A 20,312-nucleotide genomic window follows, 5' to 3' on the forward strand; every position below is an offset into this window, starting at 1 on the left:
GAAAAATGCTCATAACTTCTATGTCCCTTGAGATATAACCTTCATGTTTTATATGCATATGTATATGGACAAGGTCTTTCCATACGCAGACAAATTTTGACCCCTGTGACCTTGACCTTGAACTTAGGGTCCATGTTTAGGTTTCGAAATCTGCGTTTAGGTTTTGAAAAATGCTCATAACTTCTATCAAAGCGTTTATAGGGGGTATATGTCATCATATGGTGACAGCTCTTGTTTGAGTCTATGTTAAAAGATGACATTTTAACCCTTTACCATGTACATATTTATTTTGATGCATTTGTAGTCCCATAGAAAGTTAAATTAAATGAAATACCTTTCATACTAAATTCAAATTTTAAAGGCTTTATTCCCAATCCTTAATTACTGATGAGCAGCAAACAGCATAAAACCTGAACAGACTGCTAGTTTGCAAGTTGTTCTGGTTTATGCTGGTTGCAAAAGCCATTTTCACTTTGCTTCTTATGGGAGAAAGGGTTAAACATTTCACCATAAACCACCAAAAAATGTTTAATTGATTTAATAAGTTGCTTAAATCATATAGAGTGCGTGACAAATTAGGTATTACGTTTCTAACATATACAGTTAATAAATTTACTAACCTGAGAACATGAAAACAATTTACAGTTTATAACAAAACAAGTCTTCTAAATATTATAATTCATAAATGTATAATCGAGTGATGTGATTTAATTATACATTAAACAAATAATTGATCATTTGTTACAGAAATTTTCCTCTTCTAACAGATAAAAAAAACCTGGTAATATTTGCTTTTGACACCATGTACATCAACATATTTTTAATTTTACATAACATCATGAAAACTCGCTGTTAATCATCAATATCTTGTCTAGTTGTGTGACTGATTCTTAAGACAACAAAACAAAATGTACATTGGTTGAATAATTTGGAAAAATGTCATCAGTGTAATTGGAACTATGAGTAAATGTTTCTGGGTTGGGTTTTGGAAGGGGGTATTCAATTATAGAAATGGACAGACGTATGGCAGGGCTGACACATGGCAGCTCCCAATGGATTCTGTAATGACACAGAAATGGCTCTGTGAGTACGTACTGGCAGTGTATGGTCTACATCTGTGGCTAAAAACGTGGCATTTTGTTCTCAAAAATAGTGTTGGTGATAGTTAATCTAAAGTACTTGAGACAGCGAATTTTTGAAGAAAATTGCTCAGTTTGATTAATCTTGTTTGTTAACGATTCCTAGTTGTAACCATAAAGAAAGTTATTTGATATCATTGCATTGTTTTTATGCAGCACTCATAGAAAATACAAAAATAATTGTGAAAATGTATTGCATTGCTTTACCTACCATTAAATGCAAACAATTAAATGCAAAAGTGATAAATAATAAATTGTTCTAAAACAAGCAGTTTTAAATAGAACTTAAGTGCTTTCTTGCACTAACTAATTAATTGAACATGTCACTTTTCACAAGCAAACATATTTGCCAACTGCAGTTTTTGCCGAAGACAACGCGTCTAAACTTGCCCATATTTTAAAATTAAATGTGCAAGATTGCATGAGCAACTTTGAATGTATCGTGATATTTTAAAAAGGCAATCAGTCCTGCAGGTATTTTATTTGAAAAAATTAGCAATACATCTTGAACGTTTGAACCATGTGACAGTTGTATGTTTGAACCATGTGACGGTTGTAAGTTTGAACAATATGACGGTTGTAAGTTTGAACCATGGGACAGTTGTAGGTTTGAACCATGTGACGGTTGTAAGTTTGAACCATGGACAGTTGTATGTTTGAACCATGTGACGGTTGTAGGTTTGATCCATGTGACGGTTGTGGGTTTGAACCATGTGATGGTTGTAGGTTTGAACCATGTGATGGTTGTAGGTTTTAACCATGTGACAGTTGTAGGTTTGAACCATGTGACAGTTGTAGGTTTGAACCATGTGAGGGTTGTAGGTTTGAACCATGTGATGGTTGTAGGTTTGAACCATGTGACGGTTGTAGGCTTGATCCATGAGCAGTTGTAGGTATAAACCATGTGACAGTTGAAAGTTTGAACCAAATGCCAGTTTTAGGTTTGAACTAAATGTCAGTTGAATGTTTAAACCATGTGACAGTTGTAAGTTTGAACCATGTGACATTTGTAGGCTTGAACATAACAATTTGACATTTGTAGGTTTGAACCCTGTGACAATTTTAGGTTAGAACCATGCAGCAGTTGTAGGGATGAACCATGTGTAGGTTGTAGGTTTGAACCATATGACAATTGCTTTCATTTTCATAATTATTTTGTTCTTGTCACATGCTTGCTATTGTATTTTTGTTAATTCATGGTCTCATAAAATATTTGCCTATTGTTTTTTTGTGCCAAAAATAACACTGATCCTGTATATACACATTTAGTTAGTCACTTTACATATCCTGATTTACAAGTCCTGTTATAATGGTTAAGTGAGAAGTGCATCTGATGTGACTTGATCTGGTATTCAAGTCATGTGATCTGATCAGTATCAAACAGGAGATGTGTGAAGCTTTATATCAACATAGATAGGGGCACATATGTACACAGCATGTGATGAGGAAAGATTATATAGAATATATGAAAATGTCTGCTTGAGTAAGGATGATATCTCTTGACACACAAGGCAAGGAGTGTATTCGAATGGTCTGCATGTGCTATCAAGTCTAGTTTGAAGTGTACATGTTGAACCATTCTGACTTGTGACTTCGAGCTATGTTGGTGGGGAGTAGTCAGAAAAAATGATGACTTGGCAGGATTTCAACTTTGGTCTCTATTCCTGGAGTGACAACAATGGTGAGGGTTTACCACTGGTGAGATGTTCTGTAGAGGATTTAGGGAATTGATTGTTCGAATATTTTGTATGAATGTGTTTTCAGTGTTAGCTGAGCCATATCTGGGTTTTGTTGAGTGGGTGTTTGTGTATTACTTGTATTGCTTTGTAGATCTTTTTTTATGCCCCTGAAGGAGGGCATATAGTGATCGCACTGTCCGTCCCTCCGTCTGTATGTTAGTCACACTTTGCGTCTAGGTTTCGAAAAGTGCTCATAACGTCTATGTCCCTTCAGATGTAACATTCATATTTGGTATGCATGTGTAAATGGACACGGCCTTTCCATACGCACACAAATTTTGACCCCTTTGACATTGGATTTGAACTTAGGGTCCGCGTTTAGGTTTAGAAAAATGCTCATAACTTCTATCAAAGCGTTTATTTGGGGCATATGTCATCCTATGGAGACTGCTCTTGTTTATAATGAGAGGAAAAAGAGGGTCAGCTTGTTTCCCTGCTGAGGAAATTGATGTTGTATTGAAGTTTCTATTGTTTTCTGACTGTCGTTAGGTTTATCTGGATAAATAAGTAAAAGTTTGCAGAGGGGCTATATCCACATCCAATTAAAACTTCAAGTATGTCATCATCAAGACTAGTGTAGAGGTGCAAGACATTTCATCTCCAGTGATACACTTATTCCTGATTTATGGCCCCTGAAAATAGTTGACAAAAGGGTGGGGTGGGATTTTGTTTTTTAAGTGCCTTTTGGTTTAGCTATAACTTTGAACAAAATTTACCTTATCATTTTGTTGCAAATCCGCCTTGAAATGGAGAATCGTATATTACTAAATTACAAGTCTGCTTCTGAAATACTGTACAAAAAAGATAAGTCTTATGTGGCATATGATTTATTCATTTGTTCTTTTATTTCGGTTTATTTTATGTTCATCCTCATAATAATCGTAGTCTTAACAAAATGTGTAACTTGACATTAAACTTAAGCAAAATAACCGTGATAAAAATTACTTTTTCTGGTTAAATTGATCTCATCTGACAATTTGATATGTAATGTCTGCAACATTATATGGGTTTTCCCTTTAACTGTTACTAAATATGGCTCTAAACTAAACTTTCTCTGTTGATCATTACATGTATGTGCATAATATTGATGGTCGATTTAAAGTCTGATAGTGGTCCATTGCTAGTTCAGGCACATTAAAAAACAATAAACTCTTATCAGAAATTGTGTTAAATTGGTAATTGCCTACTTGAGGTGCATTATGTTTTAAGGAAAGCATTGTATTTTTGATGTATAGGGGGATTAAAATAGGAAGTACTTAATGAAAGCTGTTCAATGGTATTGAACACATTGTCATTGAAAACAATAGTGTGCTTGTTAACTTTCAGTTTCTAGAGCAACACTTTGTCTGGTTCACAGAGAAAAAAGCTTGATATTTATGCATTTTAAGATAAAAGATTTTAAACCCATGTATTTGGATACAATTGAGAAGTATTTATTTTAGTTCTTTCATTTTATACAACCATTTTCACATACTACAAACATACAAATATCATATGCACTCATACATAGCTATTTTTATAGCGCACATGCAAGTTTCAAAATAATTTCTCAGAAAAAAACACACCTCAAAATCCTAATTAAGTAGTCCACCAAAATAAAATGCTTTCATTTACAAGGCATACTGGTTTCATCTTAAAATAATTTTCACAGTTTGTGTATGAATATAAATTAGCCTTTTCATTCGTGAATTGGTCTAATGCTTAATGTGGCTCCAGACAAGCCTGTGCATGCTTGAAGTCTGTTCAGGAGCTACCTTGACCACTTTGAAGTTCACGCAAGTTTTCATGGTCTCACTAGCGGATAATGGATAGGGTGGCTGCTGATCTGACTTCACAAGATGGTCAGGTGCTTAGTAACGCTGGCCACATTTATCATAAGACCCATTTTAGGATGATGCTTCATTGGTCCGACTGCACCAGTAAAACTACAGAACTGTATTTGCCCCTATTTCATGTGAAAAAAGCAAGTTTTCCTTTTTAGTAAAAAAAGCAAGCATCTCAATATCACTGTTTCTGCTGCAGGTATTCAATAGAAACTTAACACTTGTGTTCAGGGTCGGCATGTAAGTTAACTAACCAAAACTCTGACATGCTATTAAGTAGAATTATGCCCACTTTTGTTCATAAAAAATCTAGGTAGAGATTTGTGTGGGACAAGGCCATATCTGTGTGTCTACTGCAGATACAAAACGTACCTGTTAGAGACTTTTTTAAGTCACAGACCTAGACCTGTATATTTGACAAGCCTTTTAGCAGGGCTATGTCCTCTTTTTGCATTCAGAAAAGTCCAGTAAAGGTTAACTTGGTTGTGTTTTATGAACATTTTGAAATAAAAGTCATACATATTTGTATTCCTTCAACATTAATGTTGTCAGAAGTAACAACAAGGAGAAAGACAGTCCCTATGGCGGTCATGTCAGTATGATTACTAATAGTTACTGTTTTCTTAGGATAACCATCCCCCACCCTGTCAACTGTACATGTGTAGCTTCAAGCTATAGCCAAACACATGTTTGCTGAATTACAGTTAAGTTCTTTTTATTTCATAATGATGAATTTATTGTTTGTTAATATTGTACTCCATCACGCCTACATAATCATGTTGTCTGTATCTCGTGTTGCATGTAGGATTGTTGAAGGTTGACATTTAATAAAGCTACCCTGAAGCCAATTAATGATGCCAGTATGTGTTGTTGTTGAACCACGCAACTTTCTTCTTATTAAATAAAGGGTGGCAAAGTAATTGTACTGCAAATTCAGATTTAAAAGGTTGTACATAATCTATGAACAAGTTATATTTTGCAATCCTTACACAAAATACCTGTTACATTGATACACATAATTATCTTGATGCAATTTATAGGTGCTCTATTTAAGCATTAAAATAGTTTAAGACAAGGTAAGGCTGAATGAAAGTATTTAAAGCTGAACACAGTTTACATATATCAGGCTTGGCGAAATTGCCGGTCCGCCGGTCCTGACCGGCAGATTTCAATTTGGTCCGGCAGGTTTAACAAGAATGTCGGTCCTGGTGACCGGCAAAATGTGAAATGATTGCAAACAAATCTTTTTTTTTTCAAGTTGAAAATTTGAAGAGCAAATCGCTTACTACATCGTGAACATGAAATCGCTCGTTGTTTTGATGTTTGCTGTAGGTTTGTTACGTACAATTAGCAAATCCAACTTGTTACACAACACCTACTTTAAACTCGTTTGCAAAATCGCCAACTGCGTTCTAACAAAAAAGATCTTGATAGCTTTTACATATTTTTCGAGTAGGATAAGGACAATAAAATATGGTATCGTGATCAACACAACCATATGCATACGCCATTTTTCATAAGTGTAAAGAGTACAGTGCATTATGGGGCAGAGCTTTCATTGGACGAGCGAATTTAAATTTAGATTGAATGCAATACGATACATGTACAAAGAAATGTTTTTATTGCATCATATGCAGTGCCATGTAAAAAAACGTGCTTCCCGGGGACTTTCTGATACTGGTCAAAAATGAAAATGAATCTCTGTTAACAATTACACTGCGTTAGCATGTAAATAAATCGTCTTTTTTATTTAATTAATTACTAGTAAACGTTCTGAAAAATGAAATGCCTTAATCATTAAATGTCAGGTAACGTGTTTTGTACTGTGCGCAGTATATTTTAACAGCCGCTCCAAACTGCAATCATCTTAAAGTAAGAATGTTTAAATCGCTTCGAATAACTTTAATTTGATAATTATTCGGCTTGCACATACGTTATTGAAATTATCGCACCGAACCGTTCTAATAGGGAATACATGTAATAAAAACTGACACGCGAATTTTTCACAACATGATTGACATTACACAACCGATTAACACCAATTAGCTGCCAGTGTAACCTCTAAGCGATTAAAATCAATTTAACGGCGGTTGAATAAAGAGATCAAGATGTGATCGCTGCCATTTTTGAATTTTCTAGTTAAGTTGTTGTTGCTTTACGGTCCGGCTAAATTTTCTCCGGACCGGCACATTTTCTGAAATGCCTGTCCGGATGACCGGCAGATTTTTTCTAATTTCGCCATGCCTGATATATGTTAGTAAGATTTACTTAATGATTGATATCTGTCATTGTAAAAACAAATTACAAGGTTTTTTTTTCAGTACCAGAAAACAATTATGTTATATAAATGGGTTCCATGACTCTGGTTATTGAAAATGGCCATGTTTCTTTATCACATAACACAATGGTGTTGCTATTTTCAATGTTAATATTTAGTTGGATTTTTATGATTGATCTGAGCACTAAATTTGCATCAACTGTTGTCTATGTACTTTTATATGGTGCTATATATTGCAATCTTTCAATTTTCCAATAAATAGCCATTTGGTTTTCCCCACACTGTTTCAGCCATACATGTTAACATGTGTCATCTGAATTTTTGCTGGTGACAGCAGATTCTTTTCAATTTCCAATAGCAGTAACAGCTGACCAGACAAAACAGCCAATGCAGACTTTAATGTACATGAGAAATATCATTATCAATGAGTCAGTGGTAATTACTTTTATTTATGCTGCTAAAGTGAAAGCATGTGAATGGCCGGTCAGTATTAGAAGTTTAAACCGATTTGTAGACATGTATATTGATTAAATAGTACTTAATGGAAAGAATTAATTCCTTTTTGCACGTATTATTTTAATTAAGGTAATGTTTTGTATTTTCATTTTGTTACAGGTGAGTATTTGATCTATTTTGATAAAATAATAAAATTTGTCACTGTTGATAAAGTAATGTAAGGTATTGTATTTGTAACAAATTGTCACATCAAGGAAAGTTGCCAATTTTGCTCACAGTTTGTTTAACGTAATTATAGGACATAGGCAAATAAAAATAAAAAAAATACTGGTAAAACATTGAAATGGGAGCAGTGGGAATCACAAGTCGGAAAATAATTTTTGTATAGAAATGTGCAAATTCGGAAAAGCAGCTTAGTTGTGGATATTTATTTTTCTTGACATCTTATGAAGAATTGATCTTAAATTGATGGGCCATCTTAAAAAGGAAGCAGACTGTCAATGTCTGGAACATCATGGTCTTCTAGCTCAGTTGATAGACTTATGGACTACAAATCCCCGGATCGCGGGTTCAATTCCAGTCCCAACCACATAACTTGTGAGGGCATTTGTCATGAAGTATTGCTATGGCCATAATCTCCCCCCTTTTCCCCACGTTTGATTCAGGTAGAATGGTCTTGGCATAAGAATCTTCTCAAAATACTGGTTAACCCATTTATGCCTAGTGGACTCTCCCATCCTTCTAAATTGGATCAATTTATTTCCAAAATTAGGGATGTCTAGTATATTTATTTCTATATTAAGAATATTTCTTACAGAAATTCCTTTAAGCAAACAGTGCAGACCCTGATGTGACGCCGCATTATGCGGCATCTCATCTGGGTCTATGCTGTTTGCCAAGTCCTTTTTTCTAGACGCTAGGCATAAATGGGTTAATCATCTTAAGCAGGAAAAGTGTAAGGTTAATTGCCCCCCTTGCTGACTTTGATGTTGAAAATAGCAGCCCCTCAAAAGAAATAAAATGAAAGATAGAATATGTAAATAAATTACAAAAGGGGAAAAAAGGGGTGTGATCGAATTGATGGGCAAGTAAAATCATTGGTCTTGGGCATGTAAGCCAGTTGTCCTCAACCATAGTCCATCATAACTCATTATATTATTTCCACTGGTATTGGATAGCATGTCATATTGATTGGGCAGATCAATATGGCATAGGAAGAGTAGTAGTGTCTACTAGTGAAGATGTCTCTCTGCCTCTTGAACATTTTTGCATGAGTTTTATGGACACTTTTTAAGGTTGTTATTATCTCTGTTCATTTATACTTTGTTGCTCACAATATTATACGTAAGCTATGCTTTTATGAATCATATCTACTGACTTGCCAAATCAATGTGGAGGCTTTAGCCCAAATTTGGGTATTACTTCTTTGCTTATCGAGGCGTGAAACACATTTTACTGCGTATTTGATGCAAGATTTTGCAACATACATAGGTTTTTTAAATATTGTATTTTTAATAAGTTGATAGAGGGGTGTGACATTCAATACAATTAATGTTTTCTTCATGAGAACATAAGTAACTATTCATGATTTTTCTTAGGAATAATTTGTCTAAGCTTTAATTGTTAATCCACTGGGTTTATCTATTTTTTTTGCAATGAAAACAGGTCAAATAAATATTTTTCAATTTGAAAAAAACAAATAATTAAGTATACTACCATTTGAATGGCAAAACACAGTTGCTTTCATCACTTATTAATAATACTTAGTAAGCAGTTTGTTTTGAATACAGGTAACTGAAAAGGCTAGACAAAGGTCTGTGTCGAAATGTTTAATCTTTTATGAGATATCTTTATTAACTTTCAGCGGTGTTGAATGGTGTCTGTTTGATGTTCATATCTTTGAAGCATTTTTCATATAACTTGAAAACAGAAAATACAATATTTTGATAGTAATACAGAGCTCCAGAAAAGGTTTTGTGAAATTCTTAACGTTACTACCAGATTTTCAAAAAGAATTCTTAACTCTTAAAATTTTATTCTTAACGTTACTACTAAGTTTTGGAAAATAATTCTTAACTTTTCTAAATGACCTAAAAATAAATAATAATGGTTATTTTCATGCAAAAAATCAAAATAAACAAATAGCAACTTTATTTATACGAGTTCAACAGTGTCTATTCAGTATTATACAATTTTATTTTTCAAATACAGTCCACTCTCGTTATCTCGACATCGGATATTTCGATATTCTCGATATGTCGAAGAAAGCTCAATGTCCCATTTTTTTTCCTTCTTTATCTATATAAATAAACATCGCTTATCTCGATTTTCGTTATGTCGAATAATTCGATATGTCGATATAAAATTTTGTCCCGAGTCCCGATTTAACATGTATTTACTGTAGTTTATCTCGAAGTGCGAATAACTTTCCTAGTTTCGGCAAAAGGTGAGAAACTTTTTCTTTGATACTTCACCGTCTCGCTTCGCCCGGCTGCTCCCGATACTGTGCGGTAGGAAATTGATCCGTTAATTGCATCAACGATCACACGTGTGTAATGTCGTTAGCCATTAACACTTGATAAAGGCCTGTCACTTTAAGTGTCACTTTAACATCAATTAACTGCAATTAATACACAGCCTGCCGAAAGGCCGAAAGACTAATTGTTTTTACAAACAACATTCCAAAATGCATGGAGTTATATTTTTGTGTATATACACCGTCATTTACTCGACAGTTTAGAAAAATTATAACTGCATGTGTTCATGCAATTCTGTAATACTTAAAACGAAATTTTAAGCATTAAAATAGCAAAATTAATCGTGCCTCGTAAATTGCGTATATATCAGGAAGAGAGTATTATGCCACACGGTGACGGCTTTAGTTAGATCACTTAGCAGGTATTAAGATGTTAAAAACAAGGTAAATTTTCGTCTCATTTTTTTCTTTGAAAACGCCTTATCGGATATCTCGAACTCTCATTATCTCGATATTTTTTCTTGTTCTCGCCGACTTCGAGATAACAAGAGTGGACTGTACCTTCATATGCCCAAACTGTGCTTAGATTGCATGCCTTCGATATATTTTTTACATATTTCACAATTAAAATGGGTCTCCCCTTCAATCTTTTCAGCGATTAGCCACGGGAATTGTCCCTTCCACTCGTTCAATGTTTTTTTTGGTTTAAGTTTGGACCCGTCGTGTCGCGTTTTTTTAGCTTTTCCGACTGGGTCGGCAACTGAAAAAACAACATCGTATGAGATCTTTTCTATAATGTCTTTTTTAACATTCAACTTCAGCTCACGTTGCGTACAATATGTTAAAAGCGTGTTTTTGCACGCTTTGCAGTTTTTTAGGACGCTCTCCGGGCGCCGCCCTTGGTTTTTGACAGATAGACTGTACACGCCGCTTTTATTGGAAAAAATGCACTTTGTTAAACAAACCCAATAACCATTCTACAGTACACTCCACGCGTTTTCCCCAATTTCCCTCCATACTCCGCGGGTTTCGACCTGGAGGGAGATTAAGAAAATCCCGCTATACGCGGCGTTTGCATGATTTTGGACGCGGCGGTTAATGATCGGCAAAACTGATAAACCGACGCGGCGGCCCTCGGCGTTGGCAACGCGGGGGAAACTCCGCGTTTTACGAGATAACGATCAATTTAATTTTGTTTGACTTCCTGATTTTCAAATAAAATTACATTTATTACAAGTACATACATGTACATGTAGTATAATATTTACAATTAAAAAAAACAACCAAGATAGATCGATCCCGACGTGGTTGTAGAAGTAGTTGTGGTTGTATAGAAAACTCGTTGATTTACGACACACAAAACGTCGTCTTTTAACTAATACTTACCAATTAATATAAACACAGTTTGCAACATTGTTTTTATTTTGATAATTTAATCCAAAGTTTTCATGTTAGCAGGTGATTTTCTATAATGTACATGTATACAAATGACCAAGGACCCTAAAAATCTCGCAAATCTGTGTGAATTGACAGTTTGACGTAATCAAAGAAAAGCCGCTTCCTGTCTAAAGGCATAACTTACTCAAGTAAACACGTTCAACGAATGCATAAGGAATGGTTTTAATTGTCGGAACAAAGTCTATTCTCTGCTCGCTAATGCATTGATTTTCTCTTTGTTTGTAGGTTATTCCATTGATTGCTAAAAGGTGGTAACTATTGAGTTGATAATTGCATTTAATATTCACAGTTGTATTCTTGTTGCGTCGACATTCTAAACAATGTTTACCAGTAATTATGGACCAAATCGGCAGAGTGACATTCACACATGTTAATCCCTTTTGTCAAAACACCGAATACAGCAGTCTACACAATAGGTCAGTAGACAAGCTTTGCGTGTTTTCATAACGTCAAACACTTAAAATCCAGTTCCGCCCAGATGTCTTCTGTAATCAGTTTACAGTACAATTAGTGTTAAAATAATTACTCTACTAAAATACCGTAACGATAAAGATTCGGCGTGTTCGATTTGAAATTATTTTAGAGGAAATATCAACTTATTCGCGATATAATTTCGTTAATAAATACCAAAGAAACTTTTAACCGAAATCAACAATGTTCTCTGCGCAACAAAGTTTGTATCAAAAAAATCAATACACGCACGCTTTGCAGGAGTATACATTGTACCTTGACCTTGTACATTGCAGCATAATTTTCGCGCGCTTTTGTCGGGAAATATACATGACTGTATATTGGAAGCATTTGTAAACGTCGTGTTAACAATTAAAAATCGTAGTGTGTTTCGGATTACTAATTATTATTCTCATTTGGAAATTTTACGGAACATTTATTCTTGTGTCGTATGTGTTATGATTTAAATATTAATTTGTCAAATGTATTATATTAGACTAATTCATATTGTAGACGTACCTGTGAATTAAAAAACATAATTTTTATACGTATTAATTTTCTATACAATTATCTTTTTATACATGTACTACAGTATTTAAACAATTTATTATAACAATGTTTTTATTTTTTGGCATGCCCAGTAGCACACTGCTAACGCGGCGTTGCGCGGCGATCACTGATAAGAACGGAAGGTGTCTGCATTTACCGACTAGCCTAAAGTAATACACGCCGCGGGAATTAGCGAACGCCGAGCGTTTTATCGAGTTCACCTCGCTCTTCCAACGCCGCGTGAACACTCGCTAGCAGAAAAAACCCGCGGAGGGAACGCGTTTTTTGGGGAAAACGCGTGAAGTGTACTGTATATAAGCACTGAAAAGATCTTTAAAATGCGAAAAGAACTCAATAAAATCGATACGAACCGATGTAAAAATAATATTCGTAACTTGATTTTGTAATTCTTAATGGTACGACAAGATTTTAAAATAAATACGTAACGGACTTGAAAATAATTCGTAATTACCAAAATACAACCCTTATCTGGAGCTCTGGTAATAAAATTGAAATGTTATTTTTAAACTATTAGTAATAGGCACATGGTAGCATGTTATTTTAAAACTACAAGTAATAGGCACATGGTAGCATATTAATATTTCCTTTTCGCCTAATGAAAGGCCCCTCACTTGTGTTTCTAATAATTTGAATATAAAACTATGAATAATTGTCAATTCATTTTCCAAAAAAATATAAGTTGAAAGTAAAAAAACCAAAAGCATTTATAAATTATGAAAAATTATAGCTTTACAGAAAATACTAGTCCCAAGTACGTGCTGTCTTGTGTGACTCAAGCTAAACTAAGTGTTTGTAGGCATCACAAGCCACAAGAATATGGGTCTTGCTCTGTAAAAAGGGGGTTCAATGAATGTGCATAAAATGTTGTCCCAGATTAGCCTATGCAGTCCGCACAGGCTAATCATGGAAAACACTTTCGGCTTGTATGATATTTTTCGTTCAAAAGTCTCTTTTTGGCAAAAGCCAGTTTAGGCGGAATTGTCAGACCTGATTAGCCTGTGTAGACTGCACAGGCTAATCTGGGATTACACTTTACGCACACTCATTAAACTTCCCCTTTTCACAGAGCACGGCAAATATGTATTGATCCTCACTTGTCCATTCTTGGAGATGAATGACGCAAGTCTCTACATGTATTACTTTGTATTGCAGTCTGATTGAACTTTAATATCAACACTTTTAAGTTTAACTTGTTCTATTGCTGCTGTTGTTGGTATTACTACTACTATTGTTGCTAATACATCTGTTACTGTTGCATCTACATGTACTACTGACAACTTAATAGTTATTGATAATCTCATTTTTATGTTGTGGTGGATGGAAATAAAAAAATTCTCACTTTTTCACGAGTCTTGCAATATTATGTATAAGAGTTCTGGGACACACTCTGGGACATTACAGTGCATCCCTGGAAAGGAAGGACCTCATTAACCCTTTGCATGCTGGGAAATTTGTTGTCTGCTAAAATGTCTTCTGCTGAATTTCTGAAATTAGAATTTTCTTTGATTTTTTTCAAAGAATACTATCAGAATAGCAAACAGTTTGGATCCTGATGAGACGCCACATTCTGTGGCGTCTCATCTGGATCCAAACTGTTTGCAAAGGCCTTCAAAATTTGGTTCCAGCACTGAAAGAGTTAAGTTGGAAATACATACATGCATAATCTTGTTTTAGGATTTAATTTATTGAATCATTTTAAACTTTCTAGAATTACTTTTACTTTCTTGATAATTTTCCGACTGGTAAATGTGGTTGGTAAGGTCTTTGTACTTTCATTAAACTTATTAATTTGAAATTATAAATTGCACATGCGACTATAATTTTATAATTATGTATTCGTGACATGTCTTACGTAAAACCCAGAACAAGATTATGGTACATGTTGTCAAGATTGGCTCATTAAAACATATCGATCTCCTTTTGTTGGCATTGTAGATGTATTTTACATTATGCCTAAAGATCATATTTAAAGCTGTTTTGATAGGGGGGTATTATACAGTTTCTATTGACTATTCGGTTTTAAAGAAAATCCACTCAGCGTTCATGTTTTTGTGCCTACTTCATATGAAGTGTTCCCAATGGAGAAATAATTTATATTTAAATGGATATTATTTTGAAATACTGTTTACTGTAGTCATTACATTTGTATTGATTATGTCAGTCAGCATTTAGTTGAGACAAGGAAATGTTAGCATAAGTACACAAATGCATGTTTTACATATCATATTGATTATAATTGATACTAACTGCACACATTTATCAAGACATAATTAATACAACATGTGAGTTCTTATTCCAATTGAAAGACTCAGAAGTGTCATGGGGGTTTCAAGCCTTGCACATAAGTGTTCATGCTCATGCAGGAGGAACCCAGCAAATAATATACAAACCCTACCTTGGCCTTTGAATTAAATCTGTACTTATTTGTGTCTAGGTAACGTCTAATGAAGAAAGTTTTGAGCTTAACTGGCCCAGACATCATTCCTTCGAATTTTTTCCGATATACAAGAATGGAGAAGTACTTTAACATAGTCTCTACACCACATATCAATAAATTTTTCATATGGGATTCTCGTTCAGCTTCATTTTATTATTTTATGCATTATTATGCATCATCAGCAAAATTATAGTTTGTTTCCAAAAGTTAATGTTCACCATTTAGGGCAAGACTCTTTCATCATTCTGTGGAAATACTTTGTTTGCTAATGACGCATTGGCTATGTAAGAAATATCACTGTTTAGGTTGGTCATTTTCATGTTTGTTTTTATTGAAACCATTGTAACCTGTGGCAAAAGAAGTTTAGCTAATTTCCTACTTATCTACTGTAACTGTGCCATTGAGTGCAACTGGTCTGCTTGTGTGCGTGACCCAGCATATCTGACTGAGTGAATAATTTATATGCCTTTGTGACAACACAGTTATTTTCACCATTTTTTGTATACAAAATTTCAAAATTGTCTTGAGTGGAAGAGTTTTTCGATGTAATAATCCAGGCTACTTAATTAGCCTATATCAGGCCAATGATAATGGATCTGCTTATTATGCAGATATACACATAGTCACAATATACATTGTGATATAAAAATGACTCTGTGTACATGTATGTTGGCAAAAGTGTATGAATAGTTGGCGAGCAGTAATTGATTAACCCATTTATGCATAGCGTCTTGAAAAAAGGCCTTGGCAAACAGCGTAGGCCCAGATGAGACACCGCATGATGCGGGGTCTCATCAGGGTATGCGCTGTTTGCCTACAGGAATTTCTGTAAGAAATATTCTAAATATAGAAATAAATGTACTAGACATCCCTAATTTTGGAAATAAATTGAACCAATTTAGAAGGATGGGAGAGTCCACTAGGCATAAATGGGTTAACTTTAAGCCTCTTTGCTCCATTTAAAATCAAGTATGTTGAAATTTTCATATTATGCCAATCCATTCACAATACCAGTCGGACTTAGTTTAAAATCTATTGTCTGTTATTGTCTATTAAATATAATTGAAGTTATTTACTCGACACTGTGACATACTTATATAGCTGACTCCGCAATATCGTACACTAGAAGTCTTGTATTTCCCCAAGAAAGATTTTCAACTGGGAACGCAACAAATTACTGTTTAAAATTTTTTAAATCTTATTTTGCTGATGATGCAATGTGGCCTCAACTGCATTAGCAAAATAAATAAATAATGTTCAATAGTAAGCTATTTTTCCTATGCATTAGGCTGTAGTATAATTGAACGGTGAATAAACCTGTCAGATGCCTATCAAACTACTAGACTTCAATTGTATCAGTAACCGGAGATGTTCCAAATGATTTGTTCTGTATTGACGCTTGGCTGGTATGGGACATGATTAGCGGCAATTTAAGCACACAGTTGTCTGTCGCAACCCTCCCAATTGAATCCTGTGTTTAAATAATGGTTACTTTTCAAATGACAGCAATCTAATACATATGCTTAGCCATTTGCTTTAAGAATTGTGAAGTGAAGCGTACACCAACGTTTATATACTGTTATTCTTGTCCCGGCCATACAATAGTTGTCTCATTAACAAGTGAAGGTTATTGAAGTTTAAAAGACCATAATACATTTTCCATGCGGTAATTTTAAACCCAGTATGCCTCTACCCATGTGTTAGAAATATAACCTACCTTAAGATGAAAAGGTAAGCGGGTCAGACATTTTCAATTAACATTTTGTAGGCTTTCTCTTGAAATATGTAGACAGGAATGGTGATAGTAAAAACTCAAATGGGCATGGCCAATAATTTCTTACAAGTAGTCTGCAATTAAAAATTGTAATTTTGTTTACGTCCCAAAATGTCCTTGCTACATTTTTTATTTAAATTAAAAGGCCTGGAAACATTTAAATATAATTGGATTAATGGAATAGAAAATCTTGTTTTGCATCTTGTTGTAATTGTTTAACAAACACAATCATTATTTAATAAAAAGTTATAAATCAAGGTTCTTTTAATGTTTATTTGCGCTACAACCACAAAAGTTCGCACTCTCGCACTCTTGACTTGGCTTTGATTATTTGCTTGTACCATTATTATTTTTTCCCCAAACAAAACTTAGGCCATAGACCCGATTCCAGAAGCCCATTGCAGCCTATGAAAACAATGCTGAGTGCAAGTCCTGCAAATGTTATGCTAGGTATGTAATAATTTGTTATAACACTCTATTTTACATTAAGGTCATGAAATTATTCTGCCCACTTCTGCACCTCTCCATCACTGTGTCGTAGGTTTATTGGTCCATAGACCATTTGTTTCTTCTAGAAAATGCTTTGACCTTCAACAAGCAAAATTTTTTTTTACAGTTGCTGTGGAGGAATTGGAAATGCCAATCATTTATGAGGTCAACTATAGTTAAAATTCAAGGTCACAAAGGCTTCAACTGAAAATTAAATAGGTTACACACTCATTTTAGTACTGTAAATATCAATTAGTAGACATATGTGATATAACAGCATCTGAAAACGGGACACTGAATTTAATAAATATTTGGTAGATATTGGCAGAAGTAAAATACGTTCAAGCATGTAATCTTCTCTGAAGTGTGAAACCATACCTTGTCCAGCTAGTATCATTACCCATATAGTGATTGTAATTGCATTATGGTGTCTCATAGGGGCAGATAGAAACCATTTCCAATTTATGAATTTTTTTTTTGTTGGGGTGGGGTTGAATGCAAGGAGGGCATTCAAGTTTTACATTTCTTGTCTATTATACAAACATTGTGCTGAGACCTCCTAGCGCAGTTTTCGGTTACTTTCATGAGAATCTTCTGCAAATGTGTGCCATTTTGGGATCAGTGTAAATTCAAGGGAACATTTCATGGAAGACTGCAAAATATGACCCACATTTATGCCACAAGATACCACGTTTTACACAATAGGTTTTGCTACATGTATTTGTAATTATTTAGTGTTTTAGTTACATGTTGGTTGAAGTTAATCATAACTACTCTGCAATGAGTTTCCCTGATGTAGCATTGTAAATAAAAGATAAATGCAGTGAAAAATCAATCAAAATTATTGTATTCAAAATGTATTATCTCATAACTTGTATGCGAGAATTTGATTCTGCAATTTAACACAAGTTGTATTGGCTTGGATTGGGGAGGAGGTAAAAGTAATAGATAAAAATTAAGAAAGTAGTAAACTTGACATCCCTGAAAAAGCTTTATGTTTATAATAATACATGTTATAATTTTCTACGATATGGAGTAAGCATTTCTAACAGAACATGGCACTGTGAAAAAACATGTGTTGAAAGTTAAAAACAAAAATATGATGAATGCTTAGGATTTCAGAACAGATCCCAACATTGCCAATGTCCACATATAAATAAAGGACATCCAGAGATGCACAAAGGCCATATAATAAAGTAATATTGCTAGCCTCATGGTCAAATGCTGAGGTTAATATATGTTCTTGAAAGAATTCTTTCAGGCTTGATACCACAGTCATAAGATTGATTGAAAGTTCAATACCCTGTAAAGGATATTATTTTTAATATAAACATATTAATATAAATTCTTGCATTACAAAGCTGGGCTGAATTTTATGTACAAATAACACAATTAGTTGCTGTATATGGTATGATATTTTGGTGTTTTTTAAATGCTTGAATCCCAGTGGCTATTTTAAATGCATATAGATGTTTCTGCTATCCTTTAACACCTATAGCTTGGGGATGTGGTAACCCTTCCCTTTGAAACATGGGCCATTTTTTCAGGGATGTTCAGAACTGGCTATCTCAACTCTGATGTAAGAATTCTGCACTTAGTAAACTAGCTTTAAATGGAGTAGGTTAACTGACTGCTGCAGTTATGTGACTGAAATTCTGTTGAATACTGAAACAAATCCAAACAAAACACAGCCAGTTAAATTAAAAAATATATTTAATCAGCATTTTTCTCTGTCCCATTTTCATTGATTCATCAGTATATGCCAATCTGCTAGTTGCTTATAGAAGGAATAGATGAATGGCATAGGTGGGGAATGCATGGAATGGTTCTCCTCTCAAAAACCATTGATTTATCTGTTCATTGGGTTGGAAAACCTGCCTGCTCTCAGCATTCCAGGGGGAAAAGTCATACACCTATTAATATTACTGTTTTACAGAAAGCATGTGTTATATTTTTACCTGGCATTGATTTCTCTGGTGTACTGCATGTGTAAACAAGTGTGATGTAAGCCTCTCTTGAGATGATATAATGGTGGTCCCCAATTTATTCATAGTGTTTTAATTGACTTGATTTATCTGGTAATGTGAAGGATTGTTCAAATTTTTTTTTTTATCATGTTCAAATAATTGGCATTTTATGAACAATATTTATTTCCATCAACCTGTCTAAACAAACAATATTGATACACAAAGACAAATCATTATTTTGACAAAGGCAAAATCTTCCTTAGCCCCGGTCACACCATACTGTGTGACTCTTGCATATAACATGTGACCTTGCTTCCTTGAAATCAAAATACTTAGAAGAGAATTATCTTTGTGTGAATGTATTACAATCCATCAATTGAGGAGGCAATCTGTGTTCCTTGCATCTTCACACTGAAAATTGCTTTGGGAAGACAGCTTTTGCTTGATGACCAAGAATGTTAGTTTACTTGATTTTTGGGGGAATTTTCATGGGCTCTTGTAAGCCTCCAATCCCATTAGTGGTGCATGTCAGTGTTCTGTACAATTCTGTAAACATTCAAACTTAAGATTTAATTTGTTTAATTTATACATAATGGAGGTGAAAACAAAGGCTAGCTCAGACTAAATTTCAGACAATTCATTTTACACTTGCTTAACTGAAACATGGATGTCTTTGGTCTTGTTCTGTATTTTGATCTCTTGAGGTTTAAATTGGACATTTGTTTCTATTGCAAACTGGCTGAAGTGTTAGATGAAGAATCTATGTCTGTGAGAAGTTATTGCCCTTTTTATTAACTGTAAGTTAAGCTAATGAAATATTGTTCGATGTTTTGTTGTAAAGTACACAATGTGCTTTTGAGCTGCTGATTAGTAGACTTGTAAAGTATCGTCCCAGATTAGCCTGTTCAGTCTACACAGGAAAATCAGAAATGGCCCTATCTGCATTAAAAAATATGTTTAAAGGAAGTCTCACCTAAACTAAATACAAGTTTATACGGAAAGTGTCAAATGCACAGGCAAATCTGGGACAATACTTTACCCACATGTATTAAGGCATGTTCTCCCAGAGAGGGGCTCATGTAGTGAACAGCAAACACACTATTGTTACCATCTCATACAAAATGCCATCTGTATTACATTTTCTTAAGCTACCTTGATATAGTCAGGGGAATGAATGACACAAGTAAACTTAAATCAACCTCCTTCAGTTTTACCTGTACGACATAATCAAGGTCATCTATTTTATCAGCTGGTTA

The 20,312-nt window shown here is 34.3% G+C and overlaps 1 protein-coding gene and 1 long non-coding RNA gene across 20 annotated transcripts in view; one reads left to right on the forward strand and one right to left on the reverse strand.

The window, feature by feature from the left end:
* Positions 1-20,312, reverse strand: part of LOC127874761 (uncharacterized) — a 178,690-nt gene that overhangs the window by 27,206 nt on the left and 131,172 nt on the right. The window lies entirely within an intron of this gene.
* LOC127874743 (RNA-binding protein Pasilla-like) overlaps positions 1-20,312 on the forward strand; it is a 51,780-nt gene that overhangs the window by 8,670 nt on the left and 22,798 nt on the right. For 9 of the 19 annotated variants that reach the window (XM_052419311.1, XM_052419305.1, XM_052419307.1 and 6 more), the window contains one exon: positions 16,973-17,050. The exons of 7 other annotated variants lie outside the window; for them this stretch is intronic. In XM_052419311.1, the coding sequence (XP_052275271.1) occupies positions 16,973-17,050 (78 nt within the window). Of the gene's footprint in view, positions 1-2,565; positions 2,838-16,972; positions 17,051-20,312 lie in introns of those variants that run through there. 3 more of the 19 variants (XM_052419313.1, XM_052419324.1, XM_052419320.1) reach the window with 3 other exon arrangements.

This window comes from Dreissena polymorpha, chromosome 3 (genome assembly GCF_020536995.1).
Source record: "Dreissena polymorpha isolate Duluth1 chromosome 3, UMN_Dpol_1.0, whole genome shotgun sequence".
Lineage (NCBI taxonomy): Eukaryota > Metazoa > Mollusca > Bivalvia > Myida > Dreissenidae > Dreissena > Dreissena polymorpha.